The following is a 23467-nucleotide window of genomic DNA, read 5'->3' on the forward strand; positions in this document are numbered from 1 at the left end:
ATTTGTGGTTCTGGTGCTCTAATGATTTCCACTTGTCTTCTCTGGAACTAAGTTACAAGAAGGATGTGGTTCCACCAAAACTGATCGAAGTTTGAAGAACTTCAGTGTTTTTTTCTAAAGCCTTTTTATTCTAACTGGTTTTGTTTGTCACGAAGAACCACCAACTAGTATGCAAGTCAGTCTTTAAGAAATTGCTGTAAAAACAGTGTAGTGTCCGTGTTCATCTGATGCTTGAGATGTAGAAGTAAAGGGAATTTCTGTTGTGTTGCAGGAGGATAATTTAAAGCTGCTTGGCTATTATACTTCCTTTATGTTCTGTTATGGAAGCTTCAGTATATGGCAATTCTTTGGATATACAGGACTAGAGTTAGTCATGGCTAGGCTGAAATTCCTTCTGTAGTGTAGTGAAATGCAGACTTTGTCATTCAAAGTAACTTCTTTAGGGAAGAAGCATTTGGTAAACATTTACATGTTGCGAAAATAACAGTATTTATAAGAAATTTCATTTAAACATGAGAGAAAATGTTCTTATGTGAAGATGATCTAACACTGGAACAGGTTGCCTGGAAAGGCTGTGGATTCTCCTTGTGTAGAGGTGGTGAACACATGACTGGACGTGGTCCTGCGGCAGCCTGCTCCAGCTGACCCTGCTTTGAGCGGGGAGGTTTGACTAGATGATCTCCAGAGCTCCTTTCGAACCTCAGCAGATCTTTGATTCTCTGAAGTTTGGAAGGTTCTTACAGCCTTGTGTATAACTGAAGCTCTCAATGAATCTCTTGGTATTGTACGGAAAAAATACAAATTGGGCTGCTAACCTTTTGACCTAATTACAAGAGAAAATACTAGAGTAAAAAGTACGTCGTCAGCATGATGGAGTAAAACGATGTGCGACACTGTTTGCAATAGCCATACATAAAGTGTATGTTAGTGTGGCAATTATCTGCGCCTCTGAGATCTGAAGGTATGGTAGCTGAGTGTGCACAGATTTCTTGATCTGCAGGAACAACAGCCAGGAGGTTCACAGAATTTTCCAAAGTTCAGGGTGGATGTGTTCCTCCTTGACCCCCCTTTTCTTGTTCATTTTTCAGAAAGTTTCTGGTCTCTTGTGTACTGATGAAGTATGTAGGATACTCCCTTGTAACAGGGAAAGCTGTTAGTATTCAAAATTCTTATTTCTGGGTTGAAGAGTGATGGGGTTTTATCAGTTGAGGATTTATCTTTTCTGTGCTTTAATACCTAATTGCTTAGCTAGGAAAATAATTGTGAAGATTATGCTTCTGCTACTTTGTTTCCTGAAAGATCACCAGTTATTTGCTTACTTCTGGGGTTCTTGTCTTCCAGGGTCCTTGGTCATTGCCTATAGTGTTGGCCTTTTGTTAGGACACTGGTGGCTTTAAACTTGATAGTTAATAGTTTCCCCATTTATGTTAGTGATTAATTCGGTTTTGTTGCATACTTGCTGGAACTGTTAATGAAAATGTCGGTACTTACTGAAGTTACTATTACTACTTTTAAAATACTTGCTTAATGCTGACAGATGACTTTGACAGTTTTTTGAAGCAAATACCTAGTTTGTCTACATTGGATCCTTTCTGGAGTTGCTGTCCTGTTTAGTTCAGACTCCTAACAAAGTCACAGGCATAGTATTTTCTGCCCCTTGAGTTTTTTGGAGGTTTCCCTTCTATTCTTTGACAAAGTAGTTGAGAGTAAAATCTAGGGTGTTTTTAATGTGCTAGGATATACTCTACCCTGAATTAGCGAGCAAGTCAGCTAAAAGTAATTTAATGACAGGTATTGTAGCTTTCAGCCTGGTGGTTTTTGATATGAAGCCAGATAGACTGAGCACTTAAGAGGCCAGATGTTTTGAAGGCCCTTTAACAAACAAATTCAGTACATCTTAAAGAGACTGTTATTTGTGTCAGTGTGTACTCAGCTAGATAAGCCTATAGGATGCTGTTTGGATCCATGAGCAATTTCATCCTGTCCATATGTGTACTTATGCAAGTTGAAGGAACATCCATCAATCGTGAAGCAGATATAGAAATCAATTGGCTAGAGTCGTCTTTCTAGCTTTTCCTCCCTTGCTACATTTGTCTTGCTCCTGATACATTTAATGATAGTACTTTGGAGCCTTCCTCCACACTTGTAACACTATCCTTTTTGATTTTTTTTTTCGGTAGGCGTTTTGCTAAATGGAGCTTTTTGAGAGCCTGCCTTGCCCTAATTTCTGCCATTTGCAGGGTGGGATGGGGTTCTGACATACTTCAAGTCACCTTTTAGTTGCTCAGCAAGTTTCCCTGAAAAGCAGGAGAAAAACATTGTACTTCTTTTTCCTTCCCTTTGCCTCTGCTGCTTTTCTAAGAGTATCTTCCTCCGAAGCATTCCCAGCTTTAACCGTGCTAGTGAGAGGGGACAGTGCCCAGCGTTCAGTGTCAGTTCAGCACGTTCGCTTGTCATGTTTCTTTTGGCCAGCAGGCCAGCCCCTGGAATGATCTGATGTTTCTGAGCAGAGAAGTTGACTGTGTTTCAAAGGGTTGAGGAGTGTGAGTGACAGAAAAGTGCAAGTGCCTTGTCACTGTTATGTCTCAAGGCTGAGCTTCAAATGGAGAAAGTGCACGCAGGCTTCAGACTTCTCCTTTTCTCTGCATTGTATCACCTTCTGGAATTCCTTGACTTGGGAGTGTTGTGACCTAATTTGAATTCTGGATGCAGAGAAGTTCAGCTTTTTGCATGTAGGACTGGCTGGTAGGCAGAGCCAAGTGGTCACTGAGAATGCTGTCAGGTCAAAAATAACTTGTTGTACTTATAAACTTTGATAATTTTTAAATAATTGGTTAAATAATGTGTTAAGCTGCTGTGGAATTGCTGCTGCTGTTTTTGTGCCTTTTCCTTTTGATGATATAAACTAGAGGCATTAAAATGTTTCTGTTACTTAGAGCTTCTGTGATGCCTACATTTTGGAGGAATAAATATGTGACAATCTTAAAGGCTTTTCTCAGGAAAGACGATTAATTGCTTTATATGTGGTCCTAATAGCTGTTTTTCCTTAGTTGGTTCACTGTGTGAAGTCATCTCTAACATCTGAATTCTGTAAATGAGAGATGATGCAGTGCTTTATTCCTGACATTGATTTCTCGTAAAATGGTGTTAATTAACGTTTCACCCAATAGTTGTTTTAAATTTCTGCCTTTTTTTTTCTTTTTTTGAGATGAAAGGGTGGGGTTTTTGTTTCAATTTTTTTCCCCCGTTTTCACCTGTCTGACCAGCCGCTGACTCTTTCTCTTTCTCTCCTGCTTTCAATGCATCTTGGGTAGAATTGTGGAACAAGCACCAGGAAGTGAAAAAGCAAAAATCTTTGGAAAAAACGAGTAAGGAAATTAAAAAATGTAGAAACTGCCTCCTCCAGCCTCCCCATAACTGCCAACTCCCCAGGGGCAGGGTGAGCTTGCATCTGTGGCACACAGTTTTTATGCCCACAAGAACAAAGGTCTATCAAGAAAACCTGTGTTACAGAGGAGACCGAACAGATCAGTTTACCCTGGGAAATTGTGTTCAAATGTATCTTCTTCTTTTTTTTTTTTTTAATTCTTTTTTTCCTCCCCTGAATATTCCTTCTTCAAAGAAGGGGAAGCAGATATTCTGCATCCTCACCATGTCAGATATATATATGGAAGGATTTTAAGATATTCCGTCTCCTTTCTTAAACGTTAAAGACCAGTTTTGTTCAACAAGTTTTTGACATGGATATATTGATTGATTGAATGTTACTGGAATGAAGAATTCTCTCTTCTCTCAAGCCGTGGGATGGCAAATTTTGTTACCTGCCTCAACCATGAACAGCTGATGACCACTGTCAGTCTGCAACAAGAAATACTTTTGAGGGGGAGAGAGAAGGTATATGTGAAGAATTGTATTTAGTGATGGCTGTTAAGAGAACAGCCTCATAGTAAGGAATCAGCCTGATTTTGGTTTTTATATCCCATGTTAAAGGAGAAATGAAATAGTCTGAGGCTGTTTGCAGAGTCTAAATAGTAGTCTAAATCTACACAAATCTTAACGTCTATTGAAATATGATATTGAATATATATTATCTGCAGGTGTAGTACATGGTTTTGCTTTTTTGCTTATCACTGTTATAAATAGGGACATATGACAGAAGGACAATAGCTAGTTTATAATAATCATGATGTGGCAGGTGTTTCCTAACCGTAAGTGTAGCGTCTACATTACAGAGTTGATGCACCTTTTACAGACTGAAGGTTGGAGAGGATTAATAGCTAAGATGAATGGGTGAAAATTCCTGATATTCTTGATTAGGCCTGCATTTGTTACATTAGTTTTAGGCTCCTCAGTCAAGAACTTCAGTTAAGTATAAGGAAGCATCTGGAGTTAGTTCAGAGAGAATGGAGCACCTCTGCAGTACAACTGACTACATTTAAGATCAGAATTGCGTTCTGCTGAGGTAGGGATGTGTATGAGACAGACACACAGCACATGCACACACCTGCTCTCCCAAACTGGGCCTTTCAGGTAGGTGCCTACATTAGGAGGGATAAATTGAGGTTTTAGTGGTTTATGTATATTAGACATACAAGTCTGTGAGGAAGGGAAGGGGAGGTTTGCAGATGCGTGTAAACTGATAGTGACAACAAAGTGATTGTATTTATTGTCCTTCCTGAAACCCACATACAGATTGGGTAGATTGCCCACAGCTTTCAAATACCTGAACTGCTTCAGTTACTTTCACTTGCTTTAAAAGTCAAATTGCCAGAATTATATCTGAATATGAGCTGGGACAGGGAACTGCTTAAACACACAGCTGAAGTTCAGTATTCTTGCTGTAGTAATGAGATACAAAACTTCTTGCTGCATCATTATTCAGAACTAGAAATGGTGGTCATTTGAATGAGTGGAAATAGAAAATAAGATTCCAAATTCTTAGGATGTTTTTAGTAATTTTTCTATTTTGTAAGTTTTGTTTATACTTTCTCTTTGTTAGAATATTTGATTATTTGATTTACAGTACCTAAGGCATATGGATTTAGAGCCAGAGTACTACAACAAATGAAGAACACTTTCTGTAAAACACTTCACATGGAGAATTGGTGGTTGTGTAGTAAGCTAGTATGGTCTGCACAGCCCACTTATGGCTTTGCTATTCATGAGTTTACATACCATCTCAAACTCACTCCCACAAATCTTTGTATATTATCCTTCTCTCTCTCTCCTCCCTTCCCTTTCCTTTTCTTTCTCTTACCCTCTCTAATATTACATAAAATACGAACATGTTCATAATTGCCAGGTTGTTGTGATCAGTGGTTATAAGAGATAAAGGCACTGTTTGCTAGAGGTACTGGATATAGTCATGGGTATATAATACAAATATTCCAGCTGCTGATCATGTCTTCCTGTTACTGAATAGTTGGCAGATATGGATATGGCAGAAGTGTTGCATTCAGTCGCTTCCCCTTTCTGAGAGCAGTGACATTCTGTGTACAGTCTATAACACATTCTTTTCTTGCCTCGTTATTTACCTCATTCAGTGCTTATCCACATTTCTTTTCAGGCTCTACCTCTCCATCATTCTCTTTTCCTTTTGCCATCCCATCAGAGCACAATAGATGATACGATTCTAGAACTGCATGGGAAATTGAACATAGAATTCTTTATCCCTTTTTTCTCTTTTTTTGTTTTTGGATCAGCGGGTTAATGAATGCATGACTCAGGGCTGGCTGATTCCCTCTCTCACTACTGACCTGTGTGATTGCCAACTCTGGAGAGCCATTTGTTGATGTAATTGGGGAATGTTGTGAAGTACAGCATCATAGAAGCTTCTTCCTTGAAATTCTTACTGATGTAACACTAATTGTTGCTCTTTATGTTCTTGTCATGTGTTGCCTGATTTTTGTGTAGATAGTTGCTGTGGGCAACCTAACAAACTCAGCCCAAGACTTTGAGCAAATTAACTGTTCAAAAAAGGATTTTCACTTTTAAGTAAATAGGTATCCTTTAGTTTACCAAGAATAAAGGAAGTGGCTTCCTGGAGTTGAATGGCAATGGCTCTGCATGTGTTATTGTAACTGAAAGCGACTTGACCTTTGTCTGTCCTCTTTTCTCTCTTGAATGGCTAACAAGGGTTCTGTTTAGTGATAGTCACTCCTGGACTATGACTTTGGAGTATTTGAAATTCAAACCAAAGTTTGAAGAATGGCAGATGCTTCCTGCTGGCATTATTGTTTACAGTACCAAGTAATTAAAAAAAATCAAAGGAATGAGAAATTTGTTTTCTTGGTACTGTTCCTGTTTTCAGTCTGTCATCTGCTTTCTGCCATACTGTTTTGGGTTTTTTTTGTACAGTAATGATTTGCTTTTTCCTTTGTTCAGGGCCAGAAGGTGTGAAACACTTTGATTTGGGAGAAACGGATGAGAAAAAATCCCAAATCAGTGCAGACAGTGGCCTTAGTTTGGCCTCAGGTTCTCAGGTCAGTGGCTTCTATGCTTGCTTTATTTATGTGATAGGAGAGAGGATTCTTCTATTCTGTACTGAATTGTGAGAAGACATCTAGGGTCTGGGCATTCTTGAAAGGCTCATTAAGTAAAATTTCTTCCCCCTTTCCTGTAGGGGACTGATCTTAGCAAATCCCTCAATTGTATGATCTCATGATCTTTTGGACATACAGGCAGTAGTTTCTATTTGCTGGCTACATAAACCAAGTATGCATAAGATGTGTGATTCAGGACCTCAAAGGAATGGGAAATGGTGTTCTCTCCTTCTGCTAAAAACTAATGTGACTTTTCATCTTGTCCTTTATGTGTTTTGATTGCAGAAGAGTGATTTTGACTCTGTTCCCAGTGGAGGACCGGCAGTTATGGTCCGAAGTACAAGCCAGGATTCTGAAGTTAGCACAGTGGTAGGATATGCCCAAAGTGAAATCTTGATGTGATTCACTGCTTGCTAAAGTGGGGGAGGGCGTTTCCTGTCTACATTTTGTGTGTTACGGCTGCATTCTGTCATGAATGCATAATGTATGTCTATGACTTTTCTCTCCAGAGCCTCTGAGTGAGTGGCAAGCATGTGTGTCTGATAGAACATACATAGTGCTTTAATAGCAGATTGCATCCTTCATGTATGATGCTTGTTCCTGTTCCTATATATTGGTGTATTTATGGAACTGGTGGATTGCAATAATTTTATAAATATGCCTTTGTTGTGTATAAACCATCTATAAAGAATAGAAGTTTAAAAATGTAATCTGAGAGCAAAAAAGGCAGGTCATTTGATGCATTAAAAACAAGAACAAATTTTCTCATGCATTACCTCAAAGCACTTGAATAATATCAAAATATGTCTCCTTGCTTTCTGATCAACTACAGGGCATAGGGGGAAATGGTAGCAGGAATGCATTCAGTTTAAAAAAATGAGCCTTCTCCCTACCACATGTTATCTGATATGGCATATTCCAGGGACAAAACCCAATGAACTTTCCTTTTTATTGGTGGTGGTTTTGATTCTCTCTAAACTGCTGCATACCTGTGAATATCTGGCTTTCCATGGTCTTTCCCCAGCCTGCAACAAGAATAATACTCTGATTGTCTTTTTCTAATGGAACCATTCTATGGAATGTTGCCCCAGAGGGAAGAGGGGTCTAGAAGAGCTGGTTGATATTCAAGTATGTCCCCCTCCAAACTCAAGAAAGGTCCATCCCAACAAATAGGAAACCAAGCAGAGGCAGCAGGAGACCTCCACGGATGAGCAAAGTGCTCCTAATTGAACTCAGACATTAAAAGGGCGTATACAAGCGGAGGAAGTAGGGACAGGTGACCCAGGAAGAGTATACATTTGCTGTCTCATCTTGCAGGGATAGGGTTAGGAAAGCCAATATAGACCCGGAAATGAATCTGGCAAAGAATGTGAGTGGAAACAGGAAAGGATTCTACAAGTAAAGAAGCAGCAGGAGAAAGGACTAGGGAAAATGTGGGCCTGCTGCTGAATGCGGCAGGGGAACTGGTGACAGATGTAAAAGACTGTGGTGCTTGGGGCATTCTTGCCTCAGTCTTTACCAGTAAAACTGACCTTCAGGAATCGCAAGCCCCTGAGGCTGAAGGAAAAGCCTGGAACAAGAAATACTTACCCTTGGTGGAGGATGACCAGGCTAGGGAACGCTTCAACTGGATGTAGTTAAATCCGTGGTTCCTGGGAGGGGGTTACAGCCACAAGTGCTGCGGAGCTCACTGATGCCATTGCAAGGCTGTTCTTGATTATCTCTGAACAGTCATGGTGATTAGGAGAGGTTTGTGAAGACTGGAAGATGGCAAATGCCACTCATCTTCAAGAAGGGCAAGAAAAGAAGATCTGGGGAGCTACAGGCTGCCAGCCTCACCTCAGTCCTTGGGAAAGCTGATGGAGAAAATCTTCCTGGAAAATGTTTCCAAACACATGAAGGGCAAGAGGGTGAATGGGACTGGTCACCATGGGTTTACAAAGGCGTAGGCATGCTTAACCAACCTGATAGCTTTCTACAATGAGATGACTGGCTTGGTGAATGAGGCGAGAGCAGCAGATGTTGTTTACCTCAGCCTCTGTAAAGCTTTTGACACTGTCTCCTCTAACATAGACAAGCTGAAAAAGTATGGGTTGGGTATGTGGACAGTGAGGTGGACTGGAAACTGGCAGAACGATTGAGCCCAGCGGGTTGTGATTAATGGCACAGAGTCTGCTGGAGACAGGTCACTAGTGGTGTACCCCTGGGGTCAGTACCGGGGCCAGTACTGTTCAACATCTTCACTGATGACCTGGATGATGGTACAGAGCAAGTTTGCAGATGCAAAACTGGGAGGAGTTACCAACACAACAGGTGGTTATTCCACCATTCAGGAGGACCTCAACAGGCTGGACAACTGGGCAGAGAGGAATCTATGAAGTTCAAAAAGGGGAAAATGCCAAGTGCTACATCTGAGGAGGAATAACCCCAGGCACCAGTACATGCTGAGGGCTTACTGGCTGGAAAGCAGCTTTGTTGGGAAGGACCTTCACATACTTGCCATACAAGATGACCGTGAGCCAGCAATGCACCCTTGTGGCAGAAAAGGCCAACAGTATTCTGTGTATTATTATTAGGAACAGCACTGTCAGCAGGTGGAGGGAGGTGATCCTTTCATTTTACTCAGCACTGGTGAGGCTGCATCTGGTGCATTATGTCCAGTTCTGAGCTCCCCAGTACAAGAAGGATAAGGACTTACTGGAGTGAGTCCGGCTCAGGGCCACAAAGACTATTAAGGGACTGGAGCATTTTTCATGAGAGGAGAGACTGAGAGAGCAGGGACTCTTCAACCTGGAGAAGAGAGGGCTCAGGGGAGCATCTTATCAACGGGTATAAATACATGATGGGAGGCAATGAGGCAAGGGAGTCAGATTCTTTTCAGTGGTTCCCACTGGCAGGACAAGAGGAAGTCAATACAAAAAATTAAAACACAGGAAATTCCATCTGAATACAAGAAAACACTTTTTTGGTTTGAGGATGGTCAAACACTGAAGCAGTTTGCCCAGGGAGGCTGAGGATTCTTCATCTGTGGAGGTTTTAAAAACCTGGCTGGACATGGTGCTCAGCAATGTACTCTAACTGACCCCGCTTGAGCAGGGGGGGCTTGTCTGTAGATGATCTAAACAGAGTCTCTTTTAATCTTTTTCTGCAGAGTAGGATTTAATGGAAAGATAATGTTACTGAAGGAGAAAAGGAAAATGTGGCCTTCAGTTGTACTGCTTATATTGTGCCTTAAGGAGAAACATTTTACAGCTTTTTACTCCACAGTGTCTTTGTCTATTGAGAGTAACTGCTTTATTTTTCTCCACAGGTTAGTAACAGTTCCGGAGAGACACTGGGAGCAGACAGTGACTTGAGTAGCAATGCCGGTGATGGACCGAGTGTGGAAAATGGTGGCAATTTGGCAGGATCCAGAGGCACTGTGTCAGACAGTGAAATTGAGACAAACTCTGCTACTAGCTCTATCTTTGTAAGGGCATTGCAGAATTGCCTTTATTTATCTATTTATTTAAATTAAATCTTGTACAGTAATCATTTCAATGTGTGCGCATGTGTGGAAGAAGATCGCCAATTCTGTTCTAAGGGTTAATCAGCAATGACTTAAAATATTAAAGATGTAATTTTGTATGGATCCATGTACCTTTCTGCATTTCCTGTACAATATTTAATTGCCCCTCATTCAATATTTCTCTCAACCAAATGGATATTAATTGCTCTTCAGAGACAAAACAACATTGGTGGGCATTGTTAGACCTTACCTAACTAAGAGGAAGAGATTCCCCTGTTTCTTAGAAGCAGCTGTTTGAAACAGGAGGGGGATAACCTATTGTAGGTTTAACAACTGCTCTATTTCTTTAAAACGTTAATTCTATTTGAAGTGTCATCATAACTTTAAAATATATTTTTCTTCGTTGTAAGACCTGTATGCAGTAAAATTCAAATGATCTGAGAGCACTTCTTTTTCACTTTTTTTTTTTAAAGCCCTTGATTATTTGGTATAACCTCTAAAATACATCTTACCAAGAAAATAATTTTATACTTGACTTGGCTAAACCAAGCTTTCAGCCAAATATAGCTTGCAATGCCTTAAGATTGGTCTCACTGTGTTCACTCTTTTATAATCCTGATAAGATAATAAAAACTTTCACAGGGCTTTTGCTTGTAGTTTTAAGCAACAAACTTTGCTAACATCGTACTTCATTGGAGATTTCTTCTAAAAGCAGGCAAATGATGTAACCACATCCACTTATTTAGCTGCAAAAGGATGTCTTCTCAATTACTAAAGAGTTAGACTTAAAAAAAAACCCAAACACAACAGTTTTCTCTGTTTTTTCTGCTTGATTAATGAAACTAAATGGAATTTTGTCAGCCCTTGTAACAGATTTAGAGCAAAGATGATGGGTGTACATGATACATGATGAATGTCAATATCGTACCATCATTTACCTGGTGGTAGAGAAATAGATGAGTCAGCTTTGTTATCACAGTTCCTGCTGGCTGATAGACCCAGCACACAGTTCTTCAGACCAGATGATATATGATCACTAGCTTAATGTCTTTATGAATGGTAAATGAAAGAAAAACCTGTAAAGCCTGAACGTGAGGTAGAGCTCAGGCAATCTTCGTTTTCTCTATCTGTCTCTCTTTGGTTTTGCTTTGTCTGAGTTTGGACTTTTAACTGTATTACCTTGCTCTTTGAACAGAGTAATTTATTTGTTTTCTGAACACTAGTGGGAGAAGTGTCTACGAAGTATAGCTTGCAAGCCACATCTGTTCAATACAACAGTGGCCTGCATGACAGCACTGCAGGGCACAGAGTTGAATTGTCTGACACCTCTTGTATTATTTTCAGGCAAAGTCCCACAACCTGAAGCAGAATGTGAAGGACAGCAAAGGCGTTACCCTTGGGAGAGGTCCAGAGGATGGGAACCAACGTGTCTATCTCTATGAAGGACTGCTGGGTAAACTGCTTATTTTTGAGTAGGGGATCTTTTAGGCTGACGTTCAGGTGGAATCATGTCTGGGCCAGACTGCAATTTTTACATTCCCAGAGACTGTTTTTAACCACTTAGTTGTCCATACTGGTAGAATAGGGGGGCACATCAGGCCATTCAGAGTAAAGCCAGATTTGCTGGGAAAGTTGAATAAGAGTAAGAGGAGATGGGTGTGAGTGGTGTTCTTTGTATAAAGTGTAGTTTGTCCAAGTCTCTTGCTGTTCTTGAATATAAATTCTTTGAACTGTTGGAAAAAGAAGAGAAGGACCTTACTTAGCTATGCATGGAAGGCTAAAACATATCACTGATCTTGAAAAAAGATCCTTCAGCTTGAGTCATGGAACAGAGGGCTAGTAAACTCAGAATACTAATGGCCTTTGAGTGTATCCTTGAATTAGGAGTATATTGGCTTTTTTGAAATGTATTTTATCTGGACTTGCTGTTAATCAAGAGCTCTTTCTTCCTGTGTTTTTCATTCTTTCCACTTATTGCTCCTACCTGCTTGGAATGATACAGGTAGGGATAAAGGATCTGTCTGGGACCAGTTAGAGGATGCTGCAATGGAAACCTTCTCTATGAGTAATAATCTTACCTTTCTACTTCTCTGTGTGTTTGTCATGATCTGTGCTTGTGTGAGATATTCCTGTCTCTTTCAGGCAGTGTTAACAGTATATGGAAGAAGATATACTCCTTAAAGAATAGAGAGGAGAGATGCTTTTATGTAAGGGTTTGAAAAGATTATGCCATGTATTACAAAGAGAGCTGTGCCTTGTCTTTTACACTTTTCCTCAGTTGTGATACTGCTTGTGGTTTAAAAGTAACCTTTTTTTTTTTTTAAATATATGGATTGTGTGTTGGCTTATGGTATTTTCAAGGAGTGGGAAGGAACAGGAATTGAAGTATTTGACTGGAGTAAATGGAATAAATGCTCAATTTTTGTATACATTGCATAGGCAAAGAGCGTTCAACTTTGTGGGACCAGATGCAGTTCTGGGAAGATGCTTTTTTGGATGCTGTGATGTTAGAGAGAGAAGGGATGGGGATGGACCAGGGACCTCAGGAGATGATTGACAGGTAAAGTTCTTTCCTCCTCATTGTTTCACTTGGGGCTGAAATAGTAAAAAAAAAATAATTTGGCTGAGCATGCTATTGTCACTTTGTAAACCTTGTTGCTATACCTGAGAGTTCCAAAGTGAGCCTTGTGAGTCTATGCTGGCCACTACCTCCTGATACTGAAATACTATCTCCAGTTGTGACATATATTTTCTTAACTCTTGTAGAGAGGTCTTATTTCCAGAGAAATGGGGAATGTAAGCATAATCACAGTATGAACACATGGAATACACTAGATCAGTAGTAAAGCAAGAGATTTCTGTGGCAAGATGACTATATTCTGGAAGAAAGTGAAAGAATTTAATGTCTTCAGAAACTGCATTTTTAACCTTCTCAAAATGCAAAGTCACTTACAGGTGTTTTTACTTTACAGCTCTAGTTAAAAGAAACAAACAAACAAACCACAAGGCAACCATTCTCTGGAAATATCTGTGTGGTTGCTTAAAGCTAGACTACTTCTAAGATGTCAGTCTTTGCTATCTGCTTGCCTTTTTTTTTTTTGTTAGTGTCTAATCATTCTCTGCTCTGTCTGCCACCTGTAGCTGTGCCACCTACACCCATGCTATCATGTAACAGGGGATCCAGTAGCCAAAATAAGAACCACTTTGTGGGGTGCTGCTTTGAAGACTGTTTCTTTTTCCACAGACTACCTACCTTAGTGGAAAAAAAGTGCCTGTGTGTTTCCTTCATCAGTTTACTTCTGCACACAGCTGCATTTAAGCTCTAAAAGCAGGTAGCTCTTGTACTGAGTTGTATGTTCCTCTGCTGGCAGTTGTAATTGCCATGGAGCTGTGACTGCAGAAAAGAGGAAATGGATAAGCCCAGTGAACCACTGAGAACTTTCCCACTGAGCAGGTGTTATTTACTTCAACTAAATAATAATTAATGTGAATGTTTAATGAGTGATCACAGTGTTTTACTGGAAGATGCCCATTTGGCTTGGAGGTTTTATTTGCTGTACACTTTACAAATAGTGTGCTGTCCTCTGCCGGTGCTTTAGTGATCTGGATGAAGAATGCCTGTGACTGCTTCAGGTCTGGCTCTTCTTGCAGGTATCTTTCCCTGGGAGAACATGATCGAAAGCGTTTGGAGGATGATGAGGACCGCTTGTTGGCTACACTGCTGCATAATATGATTGCTTATATGCTTATGATAAAGGTGACTTTTTTTTGCTTTTTAATAGATCACTGCTCAGATTTAAGCAGTATATTTTGTTGATGTTGTCTTGAAACCATACATCTCTGTTTACAGAGCTCAGAACAGTGAAGTAAAAAAGAATGTTATAAAACGTTTCCTGATCTTAGTAAAAAAAAAAAAAAAAAGCTTCAGTACCTGGAGATTCTTTGAGATAACTTGTCTGTGTTTACGCAGTTTTGTGCCATGGGTATGCAAATACATTGCCATATGAAATAGAATTTTTTAGTCCTACTAGTACCTTTAGAGGACATTCTCGTTATCAAGAGTATGGGTTCTAAATAGAGAGCATCTTGTGATCTCCTCACAGCAGCAAATTCCAAATCTTCTTAGAGAAGTTATAGATAAGTGAAGAACATGGGCAGATTGTGGATACATATATATCTAATTGAACTCAATATGAAATTGGATGTTACTAGGAAGCAACCCTTTTTATCTCATTCAGTGGGCTGTGTATATGCTTTGTAAAGCTGCAGGTGGCTACTAGCAATATCTTTCTTTTGGTCTTAGTAATTTCTTAGGTAATTCAAATCCTCCCTCGAAGTCACTGGGAAAATCAATCTTCTAAAATTTTTGTCATATTTAGAACTAGCTTAGGTGCATGGTTTTACTTGTAACAGATTTGATGCACTATGCTGTCTGGTGTAACAGCTTGATGGTAAGGGAATAGGGAGAGAGAAAGAAGGCAGTGATTTTCCCTAATATAAATGAAATGTGAAGGTAAGTTTTAAGATGGAATTTGTGTATATTTGAAATGAGTTTATTTCAGAAGACAACTGTGGGATTTGGCCATTAGGACCTGCATTACTGCAATACTTAAAAGTAATAATAACCAATGCAGCTACTTTCATCAAAGGATGCAAAAGAAGAGAACAAATAATAGTGTCAAAAAGCTTTCTCAGGAGAGATGTTGATAGAGTTAGTCCCAGAGGGGAAAAGTGCCTTTTGGTGTGGTGAAAATAATCAGATCCCCAATAAAAAACTTTTCTGGGGCAAAGAGATAAGGAGGCAAACGGGATATTGTACCTTTTAAAACAATATAATTCTGGACCTCTCTTGTTATACATCAAAAGGGAATGCAGGGGATCTGAGAGTTGTGATAAAAATATTGTTTTTTTCAGTGCATCTTCAGAGATGCTGAAGAATGAGGATGGGATGAAGAACTGGGCAAAAGAAGTGGGGTTTTTTTGTTTGCTTTGTTTTTGTTATTGTTGTCATTACTTGTTTTCCCTATCAGTTTGGGGATAAAAGGTCATGGATCCAGAATTTGGTATGTATTCTTCGTATATAAGATTTTTTTCAAGCAGTTAGACAGAAGGCTTTAAGAAGCTAAAGACTGAACCAAGGTATCTCAGGGCAGCTTCTAGTAGAAACTGCAAAGTTGGAGGGCCTTCTGTTACTACAGAGATGAATTCTTTTGAGTTGTCAAGGGAAATATAATCTTCTAAACCCAACACCTTCTTTTCTTGTTTGGGAATAGCAGAGCCTGTTAGTTTTTACCTAAAAAATTCTTGAAAAATACAGTGCTGTCTTTCAAGTGCAAAGATTAAAAAGAATGCCTGATCTAGCTTGAAGTCGTTGCTCAAGCATGAGTGTAGTTAGTATCCATGATTGACATTTATAATAATAATAGCCTTTTGAAATGGCACCGAGGCAGAAATGTTTTGCTTCTTAGCTTCTCTGCAGCTCATCTTCAGGAGGAACCTGCTGCTGTTCAAGGATTATTTAGAAATGTGTGTTAGAGCCCTGGCCCTAGTGACCAGGAAATACATCATGAAGTAGTGAGAATTCTGAAAGATATTGTGCCTTTGTGTTAATATTTCTTGTGTTAAGGGCTTCTCAGCTGACTAAATCAACTCTTTGCAGAGAAAGAGGTGAAGCTTGCTGGGCAGATGAGACTCATCACCTAAGTGGCAACATGGAGAACTGAGGCTTTTGCTGTCAGTAGTTGGGTGTGGAGGGTAGTGAAATTGCTGCTCTTGTGCAAGAGTCAGCAGGAAATCTGTTGTGCACAGTATCACTTGCCCAGTAGCTAGGAAAAGTGGTGTATGTGCAATTTCTGCTTGTACTAAAGAGGCCCTACCATGACTGAGTTGGAGAACAGTTGTTTTGCTGTCTTAGCAATGGAAACCAAGATATGTTGATTTTTGGAGACAGGAGTTGCTGCCCGTGAATAGAGAAGAGTATGTAACTGCCTTTATATCTGCCTTTTAGGTGAACAAGAATGATATTAGGAAGAAGGTGCGTCGTCTGATGGGAAAATCACATATTGGATTGGTGCACAGCCAGCAAATAAATGATATTCTAGACAAGCTTGCCAATCTGGTAAGTAAAACAGTGATGAGTGATGTACCTGCTGCAGCCACGTGGAGGAAAAATATTCAAAAGCTATTCTATACAAACTCCGCAAAACTATAAAATTAATTACATTTAATTGTTAAATACTGCCTTCACATGTATAGAACAAAGACCATGATTGTGTGACTGTGTTTATTATATTATGTTATACAGTTATCGGTTAGAACTTCAATACAACTGTGTATAAATATGACACTTCAGTACCATAGTTCAATACAACTCTGATGTTTTCTTAATAGCACTTGCGTGCGGTGTGAACCTTTACTCTCACTATATCCGTAACAAGTTTTCAGTTTTCCATCGGTTTCCAGGTCATCATAGGACCTGTAGGAATCAGTTTCTGTACAAAGCTGTTTCCACTATCAGCTGCTGTGCGGAATAAGCCTTATGTCCTGTAATGCTCATTAAGAATATAGGCTAACACTTAGGTTAATAAAACTAGCCAGCTTTTAGCACAGCGGTCACCAGGGTGGATACAAGTTAGGCCCTAATGCTATTTTTTCAAAGCATTTTTACATTTGGAACTTAGATGTATGCAGAGAAAGGGCACAGAATTATCTTACAATTAATAGGGAAAAAGCAGACCAGTTTACTGCAGTGTTACTGTAACCCAGACACCTCACTGCCCCACACTAAGTATGATACCAGCATGAATGTTGTGTGCTGTGATAACTCTCGTAGTCACACTTGCTGAAAGTAAACTTGTCACATTTGTTGAAGCTAAACTTACTAGGTTGTCTTGCTTAAGGCTTTATCCAAAATTGCCTCCAATTAGCTATGTTAAAAATACTACTTTTTTCTTTCATTTGATGGAAATGCTTCTACTGTCACCTAATAGAATGGAATCATTTTGGTTGGAAGAGACCCTCAAGATCATCATGTCCAACCATTAACCTAACTCTAATGGGCTATTTTTTTCAAGGGATTGGGAAAAATTGGTTTCAAAGTTCATTAATGATTGCTTTTTTTTTTTCCTCTAGAATGGACGGGACCTCCCTGTAAGACCCAGTGGCAGTCGCCACATCAAGAAGCAGACTTTTGTGGTACACGCTGGGACAGACACAACAGGAGACATATTTTTCATGGAGGTAGAGACAAGAATAATGTGAATGCAACTAGTAGCATTCAATAATTAAAATTAGAAATGTTATGCAATATTTTGTGTTCCCAGGTATGTGATGATTGCATTGTGCTGAGAAGCAACATTGGAACTGTGTATGAACGTTGGTGGTATGAGAAACTCATCAACATGACGTACTGTCCCAAAACAAAAGTGCTGTGCCTGTGGCGGAGGAATGGTCAGGAGACACAACTGAACAAATTCTACACAAAGAAGGTACAAATCTTGCTTAATACACACAATACTGAGGGAAAACGGCACAAAACAAACAAATCCTTGGTGTATCATATTTCATGTTCAATCCAAAAATAGGATTCTCTCTCCAACTGTGGTTACTGAACTGCAGTGGCTGTTTAACAGCACTGACATCTGAATCTCACATTATGCCTTGTAATTTACCTGAAGACAGTAGTATAGCAGGGTGTAATTTAAGAAATTACATGTGTAGCTTTTACTTGTTTTTTTTTTTTTTTGTTAGAAGGAGGAAAGCATGAGTATTACTAAATATTGCATTATCTTGCAGGCATATAAAGGTATTTAGAACATTGTGGTAGATTCCTGGCAAAAAAGCTGAATAAAACTATGTCTTAGCAATTCAGTTAATTCTGTCATTTTTAATGGCAAACCCAAACTGACAGATAATTTTTTTCTCCATGGGACCTAGTTTGATTTTTTTGTTTAGTATACGCCAACATTCTCCACTGATATGAAAGCCCTTTTCTTCTTCTTATGATTAATTGTAAATGTGAAAAAATAGCTTGAACCTACAAGGAAAACTCCAGTATCTCTTAGAACTCCAGTAGTTCCTACACAATGACCAGCAAACAAAATGTAGAGATTTGTAAATTCAGGTAATATATTGAAAGGTTATTATCTTTGATATATAGAGAGATTAGATTTCCGCTTCAAAAGATTCATTTTACACATAGGCCAGGTCATCATAATGTGGGCTTCAGATAAAAAATGTTCTTAAATTTTACTCTAAGGTTATGGCTTAACATTATTTGATATTAGAGAGGGAGGTTGAAGGAAGATGAATAGAAGAAATGGCATAAGGAAATTGTTATGAATAACAAAAAGATAGATTGTATGAGCATGACCACTAACATTGATTGCTGGAAGATGAAAGAAAAGGTGGGATTGTGGTATTGTCGAGGCTTTTTCTACGCTTGGAAACTGAGGAAACTTGGTTAGATTGCTCATGAGCATGTGCCAAGCTGTAAACTCGTCACTAGCTTGTGCCATGAAATTATATGAAATAGTTTCTCTGTCAACTTGAAAAATAAATACACACATTATCTAGTAATTAGCTGTGGTTGAACTTTTATAGGCTTTTTGTTGTTATATACCACATGGGGCTTGCTCTTTTTGTAAAATCTTAGTATCTTGCTGTACTATTCCTTTAGTAATTTGGAAAAATAACATTGTATTTATTACTCTTCTTTTGTATGTTAGTGTCGGGAATTATACTACTGTGTGAAAGACAGTATGGAGCGAGCAGCAGCAAGGCAGCAAAGCATTAAACCAGGTACAAGATTTTGCTTGTTGGAACATTTATTGCTTAATCTGCAATCAACAGTTTTTTAAAATTAATAATTTATTTGAACATAATCTCTTTTTGCATGGAAATTTGGAGGTAGATTTGCACATCCATGTGTACATAGCAGACTTAGTGTTATCATTAGCTTCCCTCCTTATAGCTCACTCTAAATACAAACTAAAACAAGACAGTGGTATAAAGAAGAGTTACACATCAGGAGGACTAGGTGTCAGTAAAATGATAACTCAGAAAAGACTATGAGACTTCAATTTCACTTTGTCTTCATGGTATTCCTGATTGAGACACAGAACTATGCTGACCACTTTGTGTTGAGAATGGAGGCTAATTAATGAGCATGTTTGTCTTAGTGAATCTGCACCGATGAATCAGCAGCTTTCTGCAGACTTTCAATGCACAAACCTTGGAAGTCTCGTGCTGGTGCAGTAACCCAAAGTCCTTATTTTAGTATAACTTCTCCAGTGTAGATGTTCTTCTTAGTTTAGCATAATTATCTGGGCCAGGACAGCATAATTATACTGGTGAAACTTTCCGTGGCAAACACCCCTTTCCTTTTCCCATTGATTCAAAAAACATAGAAAAGTAGACTCGCAGTTTTGGGAGACTGAGTCTTGGGAAGGCAATTTTACATTTTTCTTAGTCCTCAGAGAGCAGCAGGTGCTGTATATACCTGCGTAACAAACATGAAGGTGTCTTATTTTGTACCTTTATAAAATGGTTGTTTCTCCATTGCTGGAGTCTGTTTGCAGGTTCAGGGTAACATCACTGTGGTTTCATATTTTCAAGTGTGATTTTTGTTGCAACTTTTTTTTTTTCCCTCAAGTTGATGCTACGAGCCATGCTTTGAGGTATAAGACTCTTTTAGGTGTACTTTAATCCCAAATCTACATTCATAACTGGCATCATCATGACTGAGAAAATGATTGTGTTTAAATCTAGCATTGTAAGCATTCAACCCTCAGCTAGCTCTTGGAGCTTGGAAGAGCCAACATTTTCTTCCACCTACCATTAGTCCAATTTAATTTGAGGAGGAGGAGAAAGTACTGGACTTTCACTGAGGGTAGAGGAGTCAAAAGTGTCTTTGAAAGCTGTTTTAAGAATTAGGCAATAACGTAGTATTTCAAATGTGTTTGAAAGGCATTCTCCAGAGTTCAGTGGTTCTGCACAAATGATAATGTTTAAAAAAATCATTACAAGAGAGCATTTTCTAGCTGAACTGAATAGTGGAAAAGAAACTAAATGCAAATGCCTAGATTGTCATCTGTTAATGCCCTTTGTTAAATTGTCATTGTTATAACCATGTTGACTTCATCATTGTTGAAAGCATTAAACAATGCCATACAAAACCATCAAACTCACAAATGAAAGCCTAGTTTGTATCTGCTTATGTGTTTCCACTTAAGACTATGCAGTCTATGGTGTTAACTAATTGTATTGTCTTACCATACAGAAATGAAACATGGCATTTCAAACAAACCAAACCCAAATATGAACTACAAAAAATACAGACTGAACTGATACTGGGTGTCCTTTCATGTAACCAAGATGCAGTTTCTTATACGTAGAAGTCTAGTGGTTCTCAGAAGCTGTCATTAGTGAGTGGACTCTACTGAAATGCTACCTCTTGTTCTTAGTAGTGTCCTCTTACTATGCACATCAAATGGAAATTGCATCCAGTGAAAACTGTGTTTTTATTGTTTCGTATTTCCCTTCTACATATCATGACTTGGCTGACTGCTTTCCGTTCTTTCTCTCTCTCTGGATTTTTTTTTTTTTTTTTTTTTTTTTTTTTTTTTTTTTTTTTTTTTATTTAATTAACATATCACAGGCCCTGAGTTGGGTGGTGAGTTCCCTGTGCAGGATATGAAAACCGGTGAAGGAGGTCTTCTTCAGGTCACACTGGAAGGAATTAACCTGAAATTTATGCACAGTCAGGTATGAGGGAAATCTGTGAGAAGACTTGTGAGCATGAAGCTTTTTGCAGCACGCCTATATATGTGTTTCCTCTTCCCAGAGTATCAACAAGGACGAGGGATGGCATGATGAGGGTAAAAAAGCATATGTATATTTACACACAAACACATACTCACATTTATATGTATGTAAAAATACACTGAAATTAAATATCCTCAGGAAAACTATAATCAACTCAAGAAAAATGTTGATAGAGGTTTCAGCTTCTTGTTTCTGTCAATCTGAATTGCCTAAGCACAAAACAAATGGTAGCCAGTATATTAAGGGACAGAAAAAGTGATCAGTCATAATCTAAACAGCCATAGTGCATCGCACTGTGAACATATCCTGCTGTCATAAGCAGTCAACCTTAAATTTATAGTTTTTGAACATTATAGGTAGAGAGGGCGACCTTCTGCATCACATTTAATCTGTTGTGTTTTAGAATTCGAATTCTGTAGAATTTAGTATGAAAATAAAATGGGAAAGTGGCTCTTGCTGTAATTCACAAAAATAAAGAATTACTGATTCTTTTTTCCTTCCAAATAACATATTGTGGGCATAGAGGAAACACAACTAGAATTGTCATCTCTTCCTTTGTCTGGATGTTGTTTCTGTTGCTTCCTTTGATTCTTGTTTTTTATTTTGCTTTGTGTTTTTTTGTTTTGCATATAATATTAAATGCATGCTATGCTAGACATTAGAATTGATTTTTAGGGGGGAGAGTGCGTGTGTGTGTGTGAGAGAGAGAGAGAGAGAGAGAAAGAAAACCTTCTGTCAGTCCTTTGTGGAGTGTTCTTTCCTTTCTTCCTGACTAGACTTTTCTCCCCACACAAGCTTTGTTCTTTGACGATACATCAGTGTAGATCCCACTGGAAGCGCACGTGCATCTCAAACATACATGCTCAGAGTGTTTAATACTTCTTGCAAGGTCACAGCAGCACCATGTGCTTCTGTGAGTTATGTGCCAGTATAAGGAGTGGAGAGTTGTGAACTCCTTCAGTTTTCTTCCTGTCTGTTACCTGGGTAGAGCCTGGACCACAGCTGACTTGCTGTAGTATTTCAAACGTACTCTGTGATGGAACAGTCTACACCTGTATGACTTAGTTATAGGCTTTAACTTTTTATTGGATATGCCGAAATACGAAGAACTGCAAGAGGAACTCATCAACAGTACAGAATTAATTTTCATAGTTATTGGAAATGGCAGATCTAAAGCCTTTGAAAACTAAACCCTGCCCTCAAAGCAACAGTTCGATATCATTATAGAAATTGCTTTGTCCAAAAGTAGGATCCACCATAGGGAATGTTCTGTTTGCTTTTCCTTTTTCTTCTGCCAGAAGTCAAAAAATGCTGAGCTTAAACTGCTCATCTTTTGAATAGCCTATGGCAATGACTCTATCTTATCAATGAACACCCAGGCATATATGAATTTGCAGTGCAAAACTATATGTAAGATGGTAGCCATATCATCATGGTTTCTTAAGTGTAACAGGCATCTTCACAAGACAAAGACATTAAGTGTTAAGCACATAGTGAGCACACAAAGAAAAACTCCAAATCTTAAAACATACCCTTGTCCTTAAATTCAGCCCCCCCCCTTTTTTTTTTTCCCCAAAAGACTGGAACGACATTCTGAAAGAAAACCTTAGGGAAGCCTAGTACTGAATGTTGTTACATGACTGTTCAGACTATTAGCAGTTGAATTTCGTACCACAGATCCTGAGTCCTGTGCTACCACCACCACTCCTAGAGTTTTAGCTTTATCATATCCTTCCTTACAGAGAATGATGGTCTCATTTGCTGTTCGTGATGAAAATTACTACATCCTTTCTGGAAGATAATTTATGCAGGTCAGACCTAGAAAGTATCCCATCTGTCTCCACCACCTGAAAGATTATTCTTCCTCTTTATCCCCTTTCCAGTTACACTATAGACAGATCAGTTTCTATGATTTAAGGTGGATATTGAAACAAGTACAGTTCTGGGAAATATATTTCACTTATTCAGTATGTTTAATTCTTGGTCTGTTAGGTTTACATTGCCAGCTGGCAAGGGCATTCAGTACCATTTAGTGGACCTAAGGCCTATCCTTATTTTCCTTCTCAAAACAAAGTGTCTGGACAGATACCAAAGTTTGCCATTTGAGGTTCTGTAAAGAATGGACAACTGTAGCAGTTATGTAAAGGACTTCTACTAGTTGCACTATGCCAAAAAAAATCCCCTCCAATTTCATAATCTGTGGAGCTAAAGGATATTTGCGTTCTTAGCCTGACACTCATCAACTAGTCTGCTTTCTTAATAAAAGGTCTGCAGTTCTAGATTGTCTTTTTCAAATTTCATATAAATTATATTAATTGGTCTGTAAGGCAGTTGATTTCAGAATATGTGCACAAGCATGATTAAAACCAGGATCCTACACCCATTTCTCTGGGGATACTGGGTCGGGATGCTGACCAACAAATGCCTACAGGACCTCATCAGGCACAGCTTTCTCTTCATCTGCCTTTCCTTAATCCATATACAGGCCCTCTTCTTGGCCCTCCTTCCGAGTACTCTTTCCAGCAATGCAACTTACTAAAAGGAAGGATTTCTGTTGCCCTGTTTGGTTGCATATCATGGAATTAATTCATAT

At 38.9% G+C, this 23467-nt stretch overlaps 1 protein-coding gene across 37 annotated transcripts in view; it reads left to right on the forward strand.

Annotated features, from left to right (window-relative positions):
- MADD (MAP kinase activating death domain) overlaps window positions 1-23467 on the forward strand; it is a 74265-nt gene that overhangs the window by 40064 nt on the left and 10734 nt on the right. For 16 of the 37 annotated variants that reach the window (XM_065065919.1, XM_065065932.1, XM_065065918.1 and 13 more), the window contains 13 exons: window positions 3315-3368; window positions 6385-6482; window positions 6828-6911; window positions 9853-10011; window positions 11395-11503; window positions 12053-12115; window positions 12490-12610; window positions 13702-13807; window positions 16058-16168; window positions 17182-17289; window positions 17373-17537; window positions 18777-18849; window positions 20708-20814. In XM_065065919.1, coding sequence (XP_064921991.1) covers window positions 3315-3368; window positions 6385-6482; window positions 6828-6911; window positions 9853-10011; window positions 11395-11503; window positions 12053-12115; window positions 12490-12610; window positions 13702-13807; window positions 16058-16168; window positions 17182-17289; window positions 17373-17537; window positions 18777-18849; window positions 20708-20814 — 1358 coding nt within the window. The remainder of the gene's footprint in view (window positions 1-3314; window positions 3369-6384; window positions 6483-6827; window positions 6912-9852; window positions 10012-11394; window positions 11504-12052; window positions 12116-12489; window positions 12611-13701; window positions 13808-16057; window positions 16169-17181; window positions 17290-17372; window positions 17538-18776; window positions 18850-20707; window positions 20815-23467) is intronic. The other 21 variants (XM_065065946.1, XM_065065948.1, XM_065065933.1 and 18 more) reach the window with 3 other exon arrangements.

Source organism: Columba livia, chromosome 5 (genome assembly GCF_036013475.1).
Source record: "Columba livia isolate bColLiv1 breed racing homer chromosome 5, bColLiv1.pat.W.v2, whole genome shotgun sequence".
Taxonomy (NCBI): Eukaryota; Metazoa; Chordata; class Aves; order Columbiformes; family Columbidae; genus Columba; species Columba livia.